This window comes from Chrysochloris asiatica, unplaced genomic scaffold (genome assembly GCF_000296735.1).
Source record: "Chrysochloris asiatica unplaced genomic scaffold, ChrAsi1.0 scaffold00036, whole genome shotgun sequence".
In the NCBI taxonomy this organism is placed as follows: Eukaryota; Metazoa; Chordata; class Mammalia; order Afrosoricida; family Chrysochloridae; genus Chrysochloris; species Chrysochloris asiatica.
In genome coordinates, this window is record NW_006408554.1 from 21,198,576 (window position 1) to 21,214,830 (window position 16,255).

General features: G+C 37.0%; 1 protein-coding gene across 1 annotated transcript in view; it reads left to right on the plus strand.

The window, feature by feature from the left end:
• The window catches only part of LOC102812119 (ubiquitin-conjugating enzyme E2 variant 2-like), a 54,845-nt gene extending 45,373 nt beyond the window's left edge, over nucleotides 1-9,472 (plus strand). The window contains exon 4 of the mRNA XM_006860065.1: nucleotides 8,593-9,472. Coding sequence (XP_006860127.1) covers nucleotides 8,593-8,739 — 147 coding nt within the window. The 3' untranslated portion in view covers nucleotides 8,740-9,472. The remainder of the gene's footprint in view (nucleotides 1-8,592) is intronic.
• Nucleotides 9,473-16,255: the final 6,783 nt, after the last annotated feature.

Here is a 16,255-nt window from a genome sequence, read left to right on the forward strand (position 1 = left end):
GTAAAGTTGGTGGGTTCAAGCTCATCAGCTGCTCCTTGGTAACCCTATACAGGGTCGCTCTGGGTTGGAACCAACTCGATGGCACTTAACAACAACAACAACAATGTAATTACTGGAGTCCTCCTGTGGCACTGTGGGTTAATGTGCTGAACTGCAAAGTCGGTTTGAACCACAAGGTAGGCAGTTTACCAGGTGTTCCTCAGAAGCCCTATACAGGGTCACTATGGGTTGAAACAACTGGACAGCACTTAACAACAACAGTTTGATTGCTGGAGTCCTGGTGTGGCACTGTAGTATAAAGCACTGGACCTCATGGTCGATTTGAATTGCAAGGTGCATGGTTCTAACTCACCAGCCATTCCTTGGAAACCCTATGCAGGGTCTCTGTGAGTTGAAACTTACTAGACAGCACTTAATGACAAGGTGGTGGTTGGAACTGCAGTTGCTTTGACAGGGCCAGACCAAATGATATTGCAGACCTTATATGGCCCGCAGGTCAGAGGTTCCCTCCCCTGCTTTACAGAGTCAGTGGTTGATATTGCAATGATATTGCAGACCTTATATGGCCCACAAGGTCAGTGGTTCAAACTCACCATCCGCTCCTTGGAAACCATACAGAATCTCTATGAGTCGAAACTGACTCTACAGCACTTAACAACAACAACAATGGTCATTCTAATTTTAGTGGGTTTTTTTTTTTTTTTTTTTCAGGAACTGGTACACTGTTTTGTACAATAACTGTACCATTTTGCATACTTACCAACAATGGATAAGGGATCCAGTTTTCCCACATTCTTACTAACATTAATTTATTTTCTTTCTTTTTTTAATCTTAGCCATCTTAGTGAAGTGAGATGGTCTCTCATGGTTTTGATGTGTATGTCCCTATTGACAGTGAATCTGGTTTTTACTTTAGATGGCAGCTTTTCATATATTTGGAGGCCATCTGAATGTCCTCTTTAGTGACAACTTTTTTTAAGCAGTTTTGTTGAGATAGTATAATCCACATACTGTCAGTATATTCATTTAAAATATTCAATTTTATTTTACTATATTCACAAGGTTGTACAACCATCACCACTATCTTAATTTAGAACATTTTTTTATCCCTTTAAAGGAAGAGGATTTCTGGTGCACAGGGTTAAATTGCTCATCTGTTAACCACAAGGTCTTTTTGTACCCACCAGATGTGGTACTTTGCTTTTGTAAAGATTTACAACTTTGTAAACCCTATTTGGCAGTTCTACTCTGTCCTATGAGGTCACTGTGATTCCGAATCGACTTCACATCAGTGGGGTTTTTAAAGAAAGAAATCTTACATCTAGCTGTAGCACACACTTCCACCTCCTCAGGCAAGCACTTATCTACTTTCTGTCTCTTAGATTCACCTAGTCTTGAAATTTCATGGAATCATACACTGTGTGTTCTTTTGAAACTATCATCTTACACTTAGCATAATGTTTTCAAGGTTAATCATGCTGAAGTATGAATCAGTTATTCTTATTGTTGAAAAATAAAAATAATCCATGTATGAATAGATCCTATTTTGTTTATTCATCAGGTGGTACATTTATGTTGAGTCTACTTTTGACCATTGTGAATAATGCTACTATGAATATTCTTTATGCTGGAGAGCAAGTTTCAGAGTCTCCTCTGATACCCATTTTAGTCAATTCTTGTTTTCCCATTTTAATGACCTTTTACTTTCTTCCTGTTTGATGTTCTTGTTTTCATCTTACACCTCTTCTGGTCTTCGGTCATTAGTGCCTCATCCATCAAATTTGTTTTTAAGGTGATCTCTAAATTCACTTGGGATATATTCAAGATTTTATATTTTAGCTCTCATAAAACTTGTTTTATTTTTCTTCAGCTTCTGCCTGAACATGCATATGAGCAATTGATGGTCTGTTCCACAGTCAGCCCCTGGCCTTGTTTTGGCTGATGATATTGAACTTGGAGTTCCACCATCTATTCCCACAGGTGTAGTCACTTTGATTCCTGTGTTGCCCACCTGGTGAGGTCCATGCGTACGTTGTTGTTTAGTGCTGTTGAATCTGTTCCTACTTACAGCAAACCTGTATAGGGTTTTCTAGGAGCAGCTGGTGAGTTTGAACCACTGACCCTGTAACAGTCCAGTACTTATCCTACAGTACCACCCCAGGATTCTGTTTCATTGTCTTAATGTTGTTTTAAAAAAGGTATTTGCAATGAATTAGTCATTGGTCTTGTAAAATTCTGCCGTGTGATCTCTGGCATCATTTCTATCACCAAGGCCAGGTTTTCCATCACTAGTAATTATTACTGCATCTTGATTGCATGTTTGATCAATTTCAGACAGAAGATAGTGGTGGTAGTGGTGGTTATATGCCATGGAGTCAGTTACGACGCATAGCGACCCTGTACAGGATTTCCGAGGCTGTAAATCTTTATGGGAGCAGAAAGCCTCATCTTTCACCCACTGAACAGCTGGTAGTTTCGAACTGCGACCTTAAAAGTTTGCAGCCTGATTCGTAACCACTACGCTACCAGAGCTCCTTCTTCAATTTCATCATCACTGGTTTTAGTAGTTGATGTGTACATTTGAATGATAGTGGTGTTTACTAGTCAGTCTTTTGTTGTTAAGTGCTGTCGAGTCGATTCTGACTCATTGTGATCCTTTATAGGGTTTCTAAGGAGCAGTGGGGTGGATTTGAACTGCTGACCTTGTAGTTTTATCCTACCTGTAGTGCCACACTAGGAGTTCTGGTCTTCCTTTTGTGCATATGGATATTATCCTATCATAGACAGCACTGTACTTCAAGATCTTGACATGTTCTGTTTGACAGTGAATGTAACACTATTCCTCTTCAATTTGTCATTCCCGGCATAGTAAACCATATGACTGTAACATTCAAAATGTCCAATAGCAGTCCATTTCAGCTAACTAATGCTTGGGATATTGGTCTTTATACGTTCTATTTCATTTTTGACAATTTCCAATTTTCCTAGATTCATTCTTTGTACCTTCCATGTTCCAGTTATTAATGGATGTTTGCAGCTGTTTCTCCTCAGTTTTGAGTTGTGCCCCATCAACAAATGAATGTCCCCAAAGTTTTGCTCGATTGACTTCATTCTGAAAATTTCAGCTCTGAGGAGGCAGCTCTTCCCCCGTTGTTCTTGCAGTGACTTCCAACCTGAGGGGCACATCTTTTTGCACTATGTCTGACAGTGTTTGATTGCTTTTCATAATGTTTTCATCGTCTGACACTATATCTGAAAGTGTTCTGCTGCTGTAATTATATGTCCCACTCTTTCTCCCTTACCCATTCAACCTATGTCTCAATCCATGTATCAATACACAGGACATTGTTGTTCCAAGGTTTTGTGTATATTATTATCTACCTCTATCCCCTTTATCCCACATATACTGCCCTGTGTCTTCATCTATCTTCATCATTCTTCTGCCAACCTCCCTCTTCTTATATATTATTCTCCCCCTTTTTGTATATTTCTCTCCCTGACACAGAGTCAACATGTGTCTACCCTCTAGCCAATGAATTACTACTCTCCCTTCCCTCCTACACCTGGTAACCATCAAATATTGTTGCTTTTAGTATGAAAACCTTAAGTTTTTATGATAATGGTCTCATACAATATTTGCTCTTTTGTGATTGAGTGGTTTCACTCAGCATATAATGTCTTCCAGATTCATTTATGTTATGAGGTGTTTCTGATTATTATTCTATATTACTATTATTGATAGATGTATAATGTTGTTGTTGTTGTTCCTATTAAGTGTCATTAAGTCAGTTTCGATTCCTAGCAACCTTGTATAGGGTTTCTGAGAAATGGCTGGTGAGCTTGAGCTACTGACTGCGGTTCAAACCAACTTTGCAGTCCAGTGCATTAACCCACAGAGCCACACCAGGACTTCCTTCTTGTTGAGTGCCATCGACTCGGTTCCGACTCACTGTGACTCACTAATTCAGGATTCCATTTATCCAAATCTACTCCTGTGCCCTTTCAATGTATTACCCAGTTCTGAAATCTTAGTATTAATTGTCTGGATTTTTATTTGCAGATTTTGTATTGTCTCCATCTTTTATCTATTTTGCTTGATCCTGTTGTGCTTTCCTGATTTTTTCTTCCTTACTTTCCTTGATGTTTCTGTCAATCATTTGGAGGTACCTAAATATCATTCTCTTTCATTTCATTTTAATGCCCTTTTATCCTTAAAAAAATGTTTTCTAGCTCTGCCAGTCACTTGTTTGAGACACTCTGTCTTGTTTCTTCATGTGAGCAGAAATGGTCTGTTGCTTTCAAGACATTGTGGTGTGACATTTGATGATTTTATGTTAGTGTATTTTTAGATACTCACCAACTACATATTGGTGCATGTGTTTAGGGGCTGATCTTGTGCATCATTTCTGTGTGTTGTACTTGCAGTTCAGTTCAGGATGGATTTAGCTGCTGTTGGCTGTTGTCATTGATCTGGTGTGTAACAGATGGTATTGGCTTCTCCCCAGTGGGTGGGGTTGTAGATGTCTGGGTGTACTGGATGGTGTGGACATGGTTGCTGCCTTATTTTGGGTGATACAAGAAAAGAAAATGCACACACTAGAGAAAAGGAAAACAAACAAGCAAACAATAGCAGATAAAGAGGGAAAAGTAGGTAACAAGAAGGAAAAGATTACAACAATCAAAGAGAAACAACAACAACAACATACGAATAAGAATGAGTTAAAGGGGTAGATACCAAAAAAAGAAGATGAAAAGTAAAACAGAGATAATAGAAATAATAGAAAGCATGAGAGAGGAAGAAGAGGATGGAAGAATAAACAAAAACCATGAAAGAAAAAAAAACAAAGCAGGTGCTAGACCCAGAGATGAGAAAATTCTTGGGTCTCCTGCTAGCCAAGGACCTCATATCATGGGTGGGCAAGGGATGAGAAGGTAACAGTATTAATCCTAGATGGCATTCCTATAGGGCTAGGTGTTGTCTGTTCTGGGTACCCTGGAAGTAATTTATGTAGACCACAAAGGTTTTTGGGGATCATGGCAGCCTTGGGTGAGAGGACCTGCTAGTTCAGGGCTGGCCAGAAATAGCTCTGCAGGTCTAGAGCAAGCCATTCCTAATTCCAGGTGCAGGGGTTAGTGCTGCTAGTTCCCAACTCCCTTTGATGTGGCTCTGACTGCCCTAAGAGCATTAGCTTGGAGTGTATGCAGGTGGGGGCTGACCACACCTATGGTCACCAGGGTAAAATGGGGTACAAGAAAAAATTTCATATCTTTCTCTCCTCCAATGAGCAGTATGTCTCTGCCCTCTTGCCTGCATAAATTCAAGGTGACCACACAGCAACTGGCCAACTATTTCCTTTCTGGTTTTTATCCCCCACATGTCTGTTCAGCTGCTTCTCCTAGTGAGGGCTAGTCCAGGGCTGGCTTAGGCCAGCTCTGCAGATCTGGCACCGGACCTTCCCAAGCAGGATGAATACAGATAGCTCCCCCATTCTTTAATGAGGCTCCTAAGTATGGCACTCACCTACTTGCAGCTCCCAGTTGCTGGGCGTGTTAGAGCTTCCCAGGGGGTGTACACATGTTGGGGCTCCTCTCACCTCTGGTCACTAGCAAAGTGTGGGGAAGAAGAAAAACATCACACCTTTACCTCCTCAAGCTGTGGGTATATATCTGCAATACCAATATGTTTCTTGCCTCTGAAGCTGCTCACAAAAGCTTAAAATGACCATGCCACACCTGGTCACCAGCACAGGTCACCAGTCTGTCTCCTTTTTTTTTTTTTTTTTACCATTGTTCAGCTCTCTCTCTTAGTAAGCATTCAGTCCACTTCTCTGTCCCTTCATCTGAAACTCAGGGTTCCAGGATTGAAATCTGCATCTATTTCAGTTGGTTTACCTTATCTTTTTTATAAGGAGACCGTACAGCCTTTCTGCCTAGTTCGCCATCTTGTTGCCTCTTACTATAAAACTTGTAGTAAGTTTTACAATTGGAAAATGTGTTCCTCCCTTTTTGTTAATTTTCTAGATTGTTTTAGTTATTCTGGGTCCTGTGAATTTCCATTTGAATGTTAAGATCAGCTTGTTCATTTCTGCAGTAAAAGGCAAGTCAAAATAATTCATATATAGGTACTTCTGCTCACCCTTTGGAGTCCTGGTATGGCACTGTAGGTTAATGCCCTGGACTGCAAAGTCAGTTTCAACCACAAGGTCGGTAGTTCAAGCTCATCAGCCACTCCTCAGAAACCGTATACAGGGTCACTATGAGTTGGAACTGACTCAAAGGCACTTAACAACAGCAACAGTCACTCTGCGGTCTTCTCAACAAACAGGTCATGCAGTGACTGTTGTTGTTGTCACTCAGTGACCACATGTGATAGACTAGAACTGCCCTGTGATGTTTTCTAAGCTGTCATCTTGACAGGAGCAGAATACCAAGTCTTGTGTTCTGCACAGCTGCTGGGTAGGTTTGAACTACTAACCCTTTGATTAGCAGCGGATTGCTTCACTGTTGCACCATCAGGGCTCTTTACAATTACATACTAGGTGCTCAATAGTAGTTTCCCATTTTGTACCTCTTCAGAAGTTAGATTAATGGTCCAGATTTTAAAACGAATGCTTTTTCCTCCTACTCTTTCACACCTTTTTTAATTGAGTGTGCCCCTTCCTCCTTACTGTTTCCAGCATAACTTTTAAGTATTTATTGGAAAACAGAATAGACATTTGGAAGTTTTCTGGTTTATGGTTCTTAATGAAACAACTGTTAAAACACTGAAAAGCAGTTTATAACAAAAGCTTTAATATAACGTTTTGGAAATTAAGATAGGGAAAGATTTGTGTGTACTGAATTTGGAAGGGAAGGCTGTAGTAAGACTTCTTACAGGTCTTGGATTTTGCACACAATTTTAAGTGGTAGGAGCAAAGGTTTAGTTAGCATAATATCTGTGTATATGAGTTGGAGCAATAGGAGAGGCAATGGAAGGTACTAGATCAGAAGGAGATAGGCTTGACCAAAATAGAGGATTGCATTGACAAGTAATGGAATTTAGACTGGGTCACTATGTGTCGAAACCAACTCAGCAGCATTCAACAATATCAAACCCGACTTTCCCTTTGTCCTCAGTTGCTTGCTTATCTTACATCACCACACCAGGACTCCTCTGTTGCTACAGGTGAATAAAAGACCAGTTGTTTTGCCTTAGCAACTACTTTTGTTGTTGTTGTTGTGACTATATCTATCATACAACTTTCATAAATTCAAATTGTTTTCATCTTACTGATGTCATTTAAAATAGTCAGTTGTAAAAAAAAAAAAAAAAAAAGTCAGTTGTATGACCCTACCCTTAATGAATTTCATTTTTTTTTATCACTAAGCCAAAACTCAGTGCTTCTTAACAATAACTCCTCTTTTCCATTCCCTCCTGCCCTTGTTAACTACTGAATAAACTTTGGTCTGTATCTCTTTGCCTTTTTCTGTGTTTTTAGATGTGATATCATAACTAGTTTTCTTCTTGTGATTGACTTATTTCACTCAGCATAATGAGCTCTGGTAGCATAGTGGTTACAAGTTGTCAAGGTCAACAGTTCAAAACTACCAGCAGTTGCGCAGGAGAAAGATGAGGCTTCTGCTCCCGTAAAGATTTACAGCCTCGGAAACCCTGTACAGGGTCGCTATGAGTCGGAACCGACCTCACGGCACAAAACCACCACCACCAATGTCTTTAAGCTCCATCCGGGTTAGCATATATCAAGGCTTTATGTCTCCTACTGGCTAAGTAGTGTTTAGGTATTTCTAGGTATTCACTACATTTTTTAATTAGTTCATCTATTGATGGGCCTTTAGTTGTCCCACCCTTTGACTATTGTGAGTAGTGCGGTGATAAACATTGGTGTCAAGTATCTGTTTGAGTCTATTTTCATGTCTTTGGGGTGTGTATCTGGGAGTGAAATTGCTGAATCCTGCAAAAGCTCCTTGTTTAGTTTTTTGAGGACCTGCTACACTTTTCCATGTCTATATACCATTTGCATTCCCACCAGCAATGAAGAAAGGATCCGATTTCCTCACATCCTTGCCAACATTTATTTATCTATTTGTATGTCATCCTATTGTTGTTGTGTGCTGTCAAGCCACTTTTGACTCACTGTGAACCCTGTGTAGGATTTCTGAGAGTAGTTGGTGGGTTTGAGTTGTCAACCTTGTGGTTACCAGTCTAGTGCTTATTGTGGGTTTGATTTGCATTTATGATGGCTGATGAGCATCTTTTTATGTTTGGTGGCCATTTGAATATCCTTTTTGGTAAAATGTCTGTTCTAGTCCTTTGCCTATTTTGTGATTGAGTTTTTTGTCTTTTTGTTGAAGTTTTGTATTTATTTGATTATGTTATTCTTATTTATGGTTTCTGAAGATATTGTTCTAGTTGGTAGCTTGTTTTTCACTTTTTTAATAAGGTATTTTGATAAACAAAAGTTATAAATTTTTATGAGCTTCCCAGGCCATGAATTTTTTAAAACTTTCTTATTAAAGTATGTTTAAATATTTAGGTGCCATTCTACTTTATACTTGGTAGTTAATTTTACTCTTTTCCCTCCTCCCTTTCAGGTAGATGCACGGAGCATACCAGTGTTAGCAAAATGGCAAAATTCCTATAGCATTAAAGTTGTACTTCAGGAGTTAAGACGACTAATGATGTCCAAAGAAAATATGAAGCTTCCACAGCCACCAGAAGGACAAACGTACAACAATTAATTTTAGTGAATCTCAAACTTGTCTTAAATCAACAACCTTCTACTCATGTTAATGTCTTGATTAAGTATCACAATGCAGAATATCCACACATTAAGTCAAAGAATTCCAGCTGGTAAACATGACCCAGACGTTTGTAAGAATACGCTTATCTATGTACCCCATTATGTTTTCAGGTCACAGAGGAAAAGTGCAGCACTTCTTTTACCCAGGCACTGTCATGTAAGCATAAACCTGGAGTACTCACAATCAATTTCAAGTTTACAGGATGAAAGCTCACTGGAAAAGTGTCAGATTTCTGTGGAAGGATGTGTGTTTTGAAAACCATTCTCCAGGAGGAATCATCAAGGGCATGCTTTATTCATCTTGCTTAGTGAAAGAGCTGCAGTTTAAATTGTTTAAAGTAGCAGGTACAATGAATATTATTGCAATTGTGTTAATTTTTGAAGCAGTGTGGGTGCTGACTACTAGTAGTATCAACAATATGTTCAGGATTGTTTTGATACCTGTATTTATAAGAAGAAAAAGGGTGGGGGGAGTTGATGAATTTCTGTTAAAAGCCGTTTCTGTGTGTTCTATGTAACAGACAAGGTAAATATTTGTTTACAGTCTTTGTTTAACCATGCATTTAAGTTTAAGTAAAACCAACAATAGCAACTACAAAAAAATAGGTGTATGGATATGTGATTTTGAGATGAAAGTTAGTCTTAAAATGTAAATAAAATGTGGAAAGTGTTTCGGAGATGGTGTCATTTTTATTACATTGATGTAACATATATATACAGTACATTTCATAGGTAGCAAAAATAAAAATTGCATCACTTTTCATCTATACACACCTTTTATTATTTATACTGCTTTGTATTCTTGTGAATTGGAAAATTTCAGAATAATTCAAAGAATAAATTAACCTACTTTTTTTTTTTTGAAGATGTTGGAATACTAGAAATTGTATTTTGAATTTGACTTCACCAGAAACATTAGTAAAAAGATTTTTCAATCCTTAGAAATTCTCTAATTATAGATTACAAGTTACCTAAATATACATTCCATTTTTTCTGTTTTCTTTTCCTGTGATGCTTCAGGTTAACTAGTTGGACTAATTTGAAACATTTCTCCTCTAAGAAAGGCTTTTTAATACTAAGTAGTGTTAATTTTATTCCATTCCATGGTGCATCTGCTTTAGTAAATACATCATTCTGAAGTTGAAAGTTCATTTATGTTCTGCTTTTACCAAAGTGACTTAAGGATTTACATCACTGTTTTCACTTCAAAGGACTGACTATACTACTTTGTTAAAGCTATTACTTTCTCATATGGATTCACTGAAGAAAATAGCAGGATTTTTAGGTAAAATCTCCTTTATTTTTGGCAAGCTTAATCACTTGTGGCATGCTTCACTTCAGAAAGGAAACTATGATATTCAAAATACCAAATTAGGTTTTATAGCACAAAGACAAATTTCTCAAACATACCTCTGACATGTTCTTGTCAGACTTATTTGAAGTTAAATTTTAGGCTACATGTTTTTGATCAATAGTTTATTTAAGTCAGTGAAAAATTGTCCTAACATTAATTTCCACATGGCTGTTCTACTTCAGGTTACTAAAAATGTTTAAAATGACACATAGGGAACATACACAATTCACGTTAGCAGTGCATGCATAATTTTTTGAAATTATTATCTTGAAATACATTCTTAAATTTTTTTTAAATGATTGAAGATTAGAGTTATATTGACACTGTATAAAAATCTGTGGTCAGTGATGGTTGGAATCAGTTTCCCAATAACTTTTTCCATTTTGAAACATGTCATACATGGAAGCTTGTAGCCATCTAAGTGCTTCTCAGTTATTTCTCTTGGTGACTGAGAATCTGGGCGTCTTGATCTCTGTTCTCTTTCCTTTCCCCTTACCCACAATTGTGAAAGTGTTTTCTCCCCTAAATCTGTTCTCTGAGTTGACCCTGGAATGTTTATTTCTCCTCTTGTTTGGGGGATTATGTATCTCTGTAGAAGTTTGCATGCTAGATAACTAGTTTTCAAAACAGGATCCATTTTGCATGTCACAATCAAATGTATGTATGTGTCAATCTAAGACATACTGGTTGATTATAGGAGGCAATTATTACGAAACCACTCGAATTAGTTTTGAAGCAATTTTTCCTTCATTTTGTAAAGTATCTAAGGTTGTTCAGAGTGTGTGATATTAACTTTTAATTGAATTATAAGATTGCCTTAGATGTTTGTTTCAAAGGCTAGCAGGTAACACCTTAAAATAATCATATATAATAAATTCTTATAAAAAGAAAGTGCTTGTCCTGTTAGGTCAGTTTTATGATTTAATGATTTTAATTGTTTAGCAATTCATTTTCAGAATGGGTAATGTTAGAAATGTTTTTATGTGGTATTTTAAAGTAATGACATTTGATGTTACTTTAAATATTATGTGTGACATTACAGTAGTTTGGAACATGAACATTAGGAAGCTCAGTGATATTTAAGTCCTTTGAGTATAAAATTAGAGAAAATTTATAATGTAAACTTCTCCTTTTAAAAGAATTTATCATACTTCAAATTTGAGTAACTGATTACAGAATGGATTAGTTTGACTGATATATGTTTTGTTAGAAAATTCATAAGGAAAATTAGTCTGGAGTACTTATAAATATTGATACATTTATTTCAGTGTTACTTACCTGTAGACAGTTTTAGAAAAGCAAACAATGGAGATCAAATGTTGATAAATATATATGAAATTCTTGTGGTTTTGAAATTTAGAGGACCCAGTTGGATAGTAATGCTTTTTCTCCTTAATAGGCCTGGTATATATGGCTTTGGTGGTTACATTCTGAAAAAAAAGCAATGAATTGTGGAATCGGTTAGGCCAAACCATGTTAAGTTGAAAATAAAAGTACGCCTTAAGTATTTTCTGAAGATAAATTTAACAGAAGGCATTGATGATACAGAAAATAAATCACAATAAAGTTAAAATATTGTCTTGAAATATATGAGTTTTGGAAACTCATGGAGTGAGTATGTGATAAAAATATCACTGGATATGAAGAAGTCACTATGGTGTTTAAATCCTTAGTTGGATTTTCTCATATATTGAAAAAAAAAAAAAAGTCACATTTTTACATGTAATCCACATGCTATTTTCTACATGTTTACTTATGAAATCAACAATAAAAGCCAGATCTCATTTTCTCAATTCAGATTCAAGGAAATCCTTTCTTGACCAAATACTATATGACTCAAAGTCAAAACCAAACCTAATGCCACTGAGTCAATTCTGACTCATAGCAACCTTGTATAGTATTTCTGAGTTACTGAAAATCTTTATGGGAACAGACAGCCTCATCTTTCTCCTACAGAGCGACTTAGAGGCTTGAGCTGCTGACCTAATGGTAGTGGGAAGACCCCCAATGAGATGGACTGGCACAGTGGCAGCAGCAGTGAGCTCAAGTGTAGCTACAATTGTGAGGTTGGCACTGGATAGAGCAGTGTTTTGTTCTGTTTTACATAAGGTCGCTATGAGTCGGTATGGGCTCAACTGCACCTAACAACAAGAAGCGGCAAATGTACACTGCATTTGCTGTCATGTGTAATCTTACTTGGTTTCTTTCAATTTTTTAAAACTTTTTATTGTGAATTGAGTCAAGGTTAATAGACAATATCGTCAACTTTACATTCAAAAAATTGTATGCTGGTTTCATCTCAATGATTACAATCTCCTCCCTGCAACAACAGTTACCCTACTTCCGCCCTGTGCCTTTCCTTTTACATCTTATATTTCACAAATGAACAAAGCAAAAATATTTGATGTACACATAACAAAACAAAAAACATATATACATTTAAATGCCATAATGGTATATTCCTCTTGCCCTCAGGCACACATCCTTACTCAATCCATGGGCCTAGAGCCCACACCTGCTCTGTCTCTCCTGTCTTCACCTCTGCCACTGTCTGTGTGGTCACAACTTTTCTAGGTAGGGATCTCATGGTCCACTCATGCTCTTCCTTGATGGTCATGGGATTGTCTGCTCCTGAATTGAACAATGAACTATTCTCCCTTTTAAGTTACATATCTTCTACAATTACAGTTCTGACCATCATAATACTGCAAGCAATTACAATTGAATCATGAAATCCTATGAGCATCACCCCCCCATCACCTTTCACCAGATCCATCTGGAGAAGAGGAAAACTATTAAGTGGGGATTCTACCTTGCCCACTCGTTCTTTACTAAGCACACTCATGAAAGCTTATAAGCCAGCCATTTTGTATCACTATAGCCCCCCCTTTTTTTTTTTAATGTTTTATTGTGGATTATATGGTAGTTTACATGAGAGAACTTTAGTTTTACATTCATTCCATCATATATCATCTCATTGCCATGGTTCCAATCCCCTCCATGCATCATCAACCAACCAAAGGGTATATCCTAGAAGCCCGCCCCCTTCACTTCCCCCTCCCCTCCTCCCCTACCCCTCCCATTTTCGGCCCACAGTCCCTTTCCCTCTCTGGGTCCAAAGTCCCCAGCCGCTTCATCACTCCACGTCATCATCTCTGTTAATCCTGGTGTGAGATGATATCTCATTGTTGTTTTGGTTTGCTTCTCATGGCTATGGGTCAGAATCAACTCGGTGGCACTTAACAACAACAACGCCTAATGTGGAGCCCTGGTGTGGAGCTGTGGGATAATGCGCTGGATTGCAAAGTCAGTTTGAACTGCAAGGTCGGTGGTTCAAGCTTACCAGCCACTCCTTGGAAACAGGGTTGCTGTTAGCCAGAACTAACAACAATGGCTAATGTGGCACTTCAGGATAATGTAGACCACAATGTTGGCTGTTCCAAACACCAGCTGCTCCTTAGAAACCCTTTACAGGGTTGCTATGAGTCGGAATCGACTTGACAGCGCTTAATAACAACAACAATGGCTAATTGTGAACATTTCTTCATATGTTTGTTGGCTTCCTGAATTCCTTCTTTGGTAAAGTGTTTGTTCAAGTCTATTCCCACTTTTTAGTTGGGTTGTTTGTCTTTTTCTTGTATAAGTGTTGTTTTTCTATAAATCTTAGAGATAAGTCCCTTGTCTGATAGGTTATTGCAAAAATAATTTTCCCAGTCTGACAACTCTCTTTTTACTCTTTTGGTGAAATATTTTGATGGACATAAGTTTCTAATTTTTTGTTAAGTCCAAGTCATCTATTTTGTCTTCGACAGTTTGTGTGTATTTTGCAAAGCTTGATAGTGTGTATATGCCATGTATTAGAGCCCCTAAATTTGTCCATATTTTTCATTGATAACCTTTATAATTCTAGGTTTTACATTTAGGTCTCTGGTCCATGTAGAGTTTGTTTTTGTATATGGTGTGAGATAAGGGTTTTATTTCATTCTTTTGCAAATTGATTTCCAATTTGGCTAGCAACATTTGTTGAAGAGACTATCTCTTACCCCATTTAATGTGTTTGGCTCTTTGGCAAAGATCAGTTAACTCTATGTTAATGGGTTTACTTCTGGACTCAATTCTGTTGTACTGATTTATGTATCTTTCATTGTACCCATTGTTGTTGTTGCGCAGTGCCATCGAGTCGGTTCCGACCCATAACAACCCTGTATAGGGTTTCCAAGGAACAGCTGGTGAGCTTGAGCCACCAACCAGTACCAGGCTGTTTTTACTACTGTGGCTGTGTAGTAAATATTGAGCTCAGGGGAGTGAGAGGCCTCCAGCTTGGTTCTTCTTCTTAAGCAGTACTTCTGATGTCTCTTTCCTTTCAATAAGAAGTTTGTGATCATTTTTTCCATCTCTCTAAAGATTATTGTTGGAATTTGGATTGGGAGTGTGTTATATCTGTTGATTGCATTGGATATTATTGAAATTTTCACAAGTGTTAAGTCTTCCTATCCTTGAGCATGGTATATTCTTCTATTTTTGTTCATCTCTTGGTTTCTTGTAGTAGTGTTTTGTAGTTGTCTGTATATAGGTCTTTTGTTTCTCTGGTTAAATTGATTACTAAGTATTTTATCCTTTGAGTCGCTATTTTAAATGGTATTGGTGTCCTAATTTCTTTTTCAGAACTTTAGTAGTATAGAGGAATTCCACTTAATTTTGTATATTGCTTTTATACCTTGCTACTTTGCTGACTCTTCCAATGAGTTCTAATAATTTACTTGCTGACTCTTTGGGATTTTCTATGTGTAAGATCGTATCACCTGCAAATAGAGTTTTAATTCTTTGCCAGTTTGGATGCCTTTAATTTCCCTTTCTTGCCATATAGTCTAAGACTTCCAACACAGTGTTGAATAGGAGTGCTGATATAAGGCATCCTTGTCTGGTTACTTTTTGCAAAGGAATTAATTTTGGTTTCTCCCCATTGTGAGTGATGTTGCTGTAGGTCTTGTATATATATTTCCTAATTATGTTGATTAATTTCCCTTCAGTTCCTACTTTGTTGAGTGTTTTTCTTCAGGAATGGGTGTTAAATTTTGTCAAATGAATCAATGAATATGATCATGTGGTTCTTTTGCTTTTTAAATTTTTTGTGGTGGATTATGTTGATTGTTTTTCTAATATTGAACCATCCTTGCATCTCTGTATGAATTCCACTTGATGATTTTTTTTTTTTTTATGTTGAATTCTATTGGCTAAAAATTTTTTTGAGAATTTTTGCATTTTTGTTCATGAGGGATATTGGTCTCTCATTTTCTTTTTCAGTGATATCTTTGCCTGGTTCTGGTATGAGGCTTATGCTCGCTTCATGAAATGTGTTAGTACGTTTCACACCCTTTTCTATATTTGGGAATAGTTTGAGTAAAAGTGGTATCAGCTCTTCTCTGAATGGTTGGTAAAATTCACAAGTAAAGCCATCTCTGGGCATGGACTTTTTTTGTTGTTGGGAGTCTTTTGCTGACCTGATCAATTTCTTATTTTGTTAGATGTCTGTTCAAGTTTTCTACTTCACTCTGTGTAAGTTTAAGTAGGTTATGTTTTTCTTTAAAAATATCCATTTCCTCTAGATTTTAAAATTTGTTGGAGTACAATTCTTCACAGTATACTGTTATTATCCATTTTATTTCTATTGGTTCTGTTGTGACATTACCATATGATTTCTTATGTGTATTATTTGTGTCTTCTCCATGTTTTATTTTGTTAGATTTTCCCATGGCTTGTCAATTTTATTAATCCTTTCAAAGAACCAGCTTCTTGTCTTGTTGATTGTTTTTTAGTTTTTCTGTTTTGTGTTTAATTTATTTTGGCTCTAATCTTTATTGTATTTTTTCTTTTGGTAGTTATAGGTTTACTCTGCTGGGTTTTTTAAAATTGTTGGCAATGTTGTGTTAATGTGTTGATTTTGATTCTTTCTTCTTTCTGGAGATGTACATTTATTACTATAAATTGTCCTCTGAGCACTGTTTTTTAAGTGTCCCAAAGTTTATGTATGCTGGATTTTTGTTCTCATTTGTTTCTCTATATATATTTTTTTCTTATTTACTTTTTCACTTGGTCTACT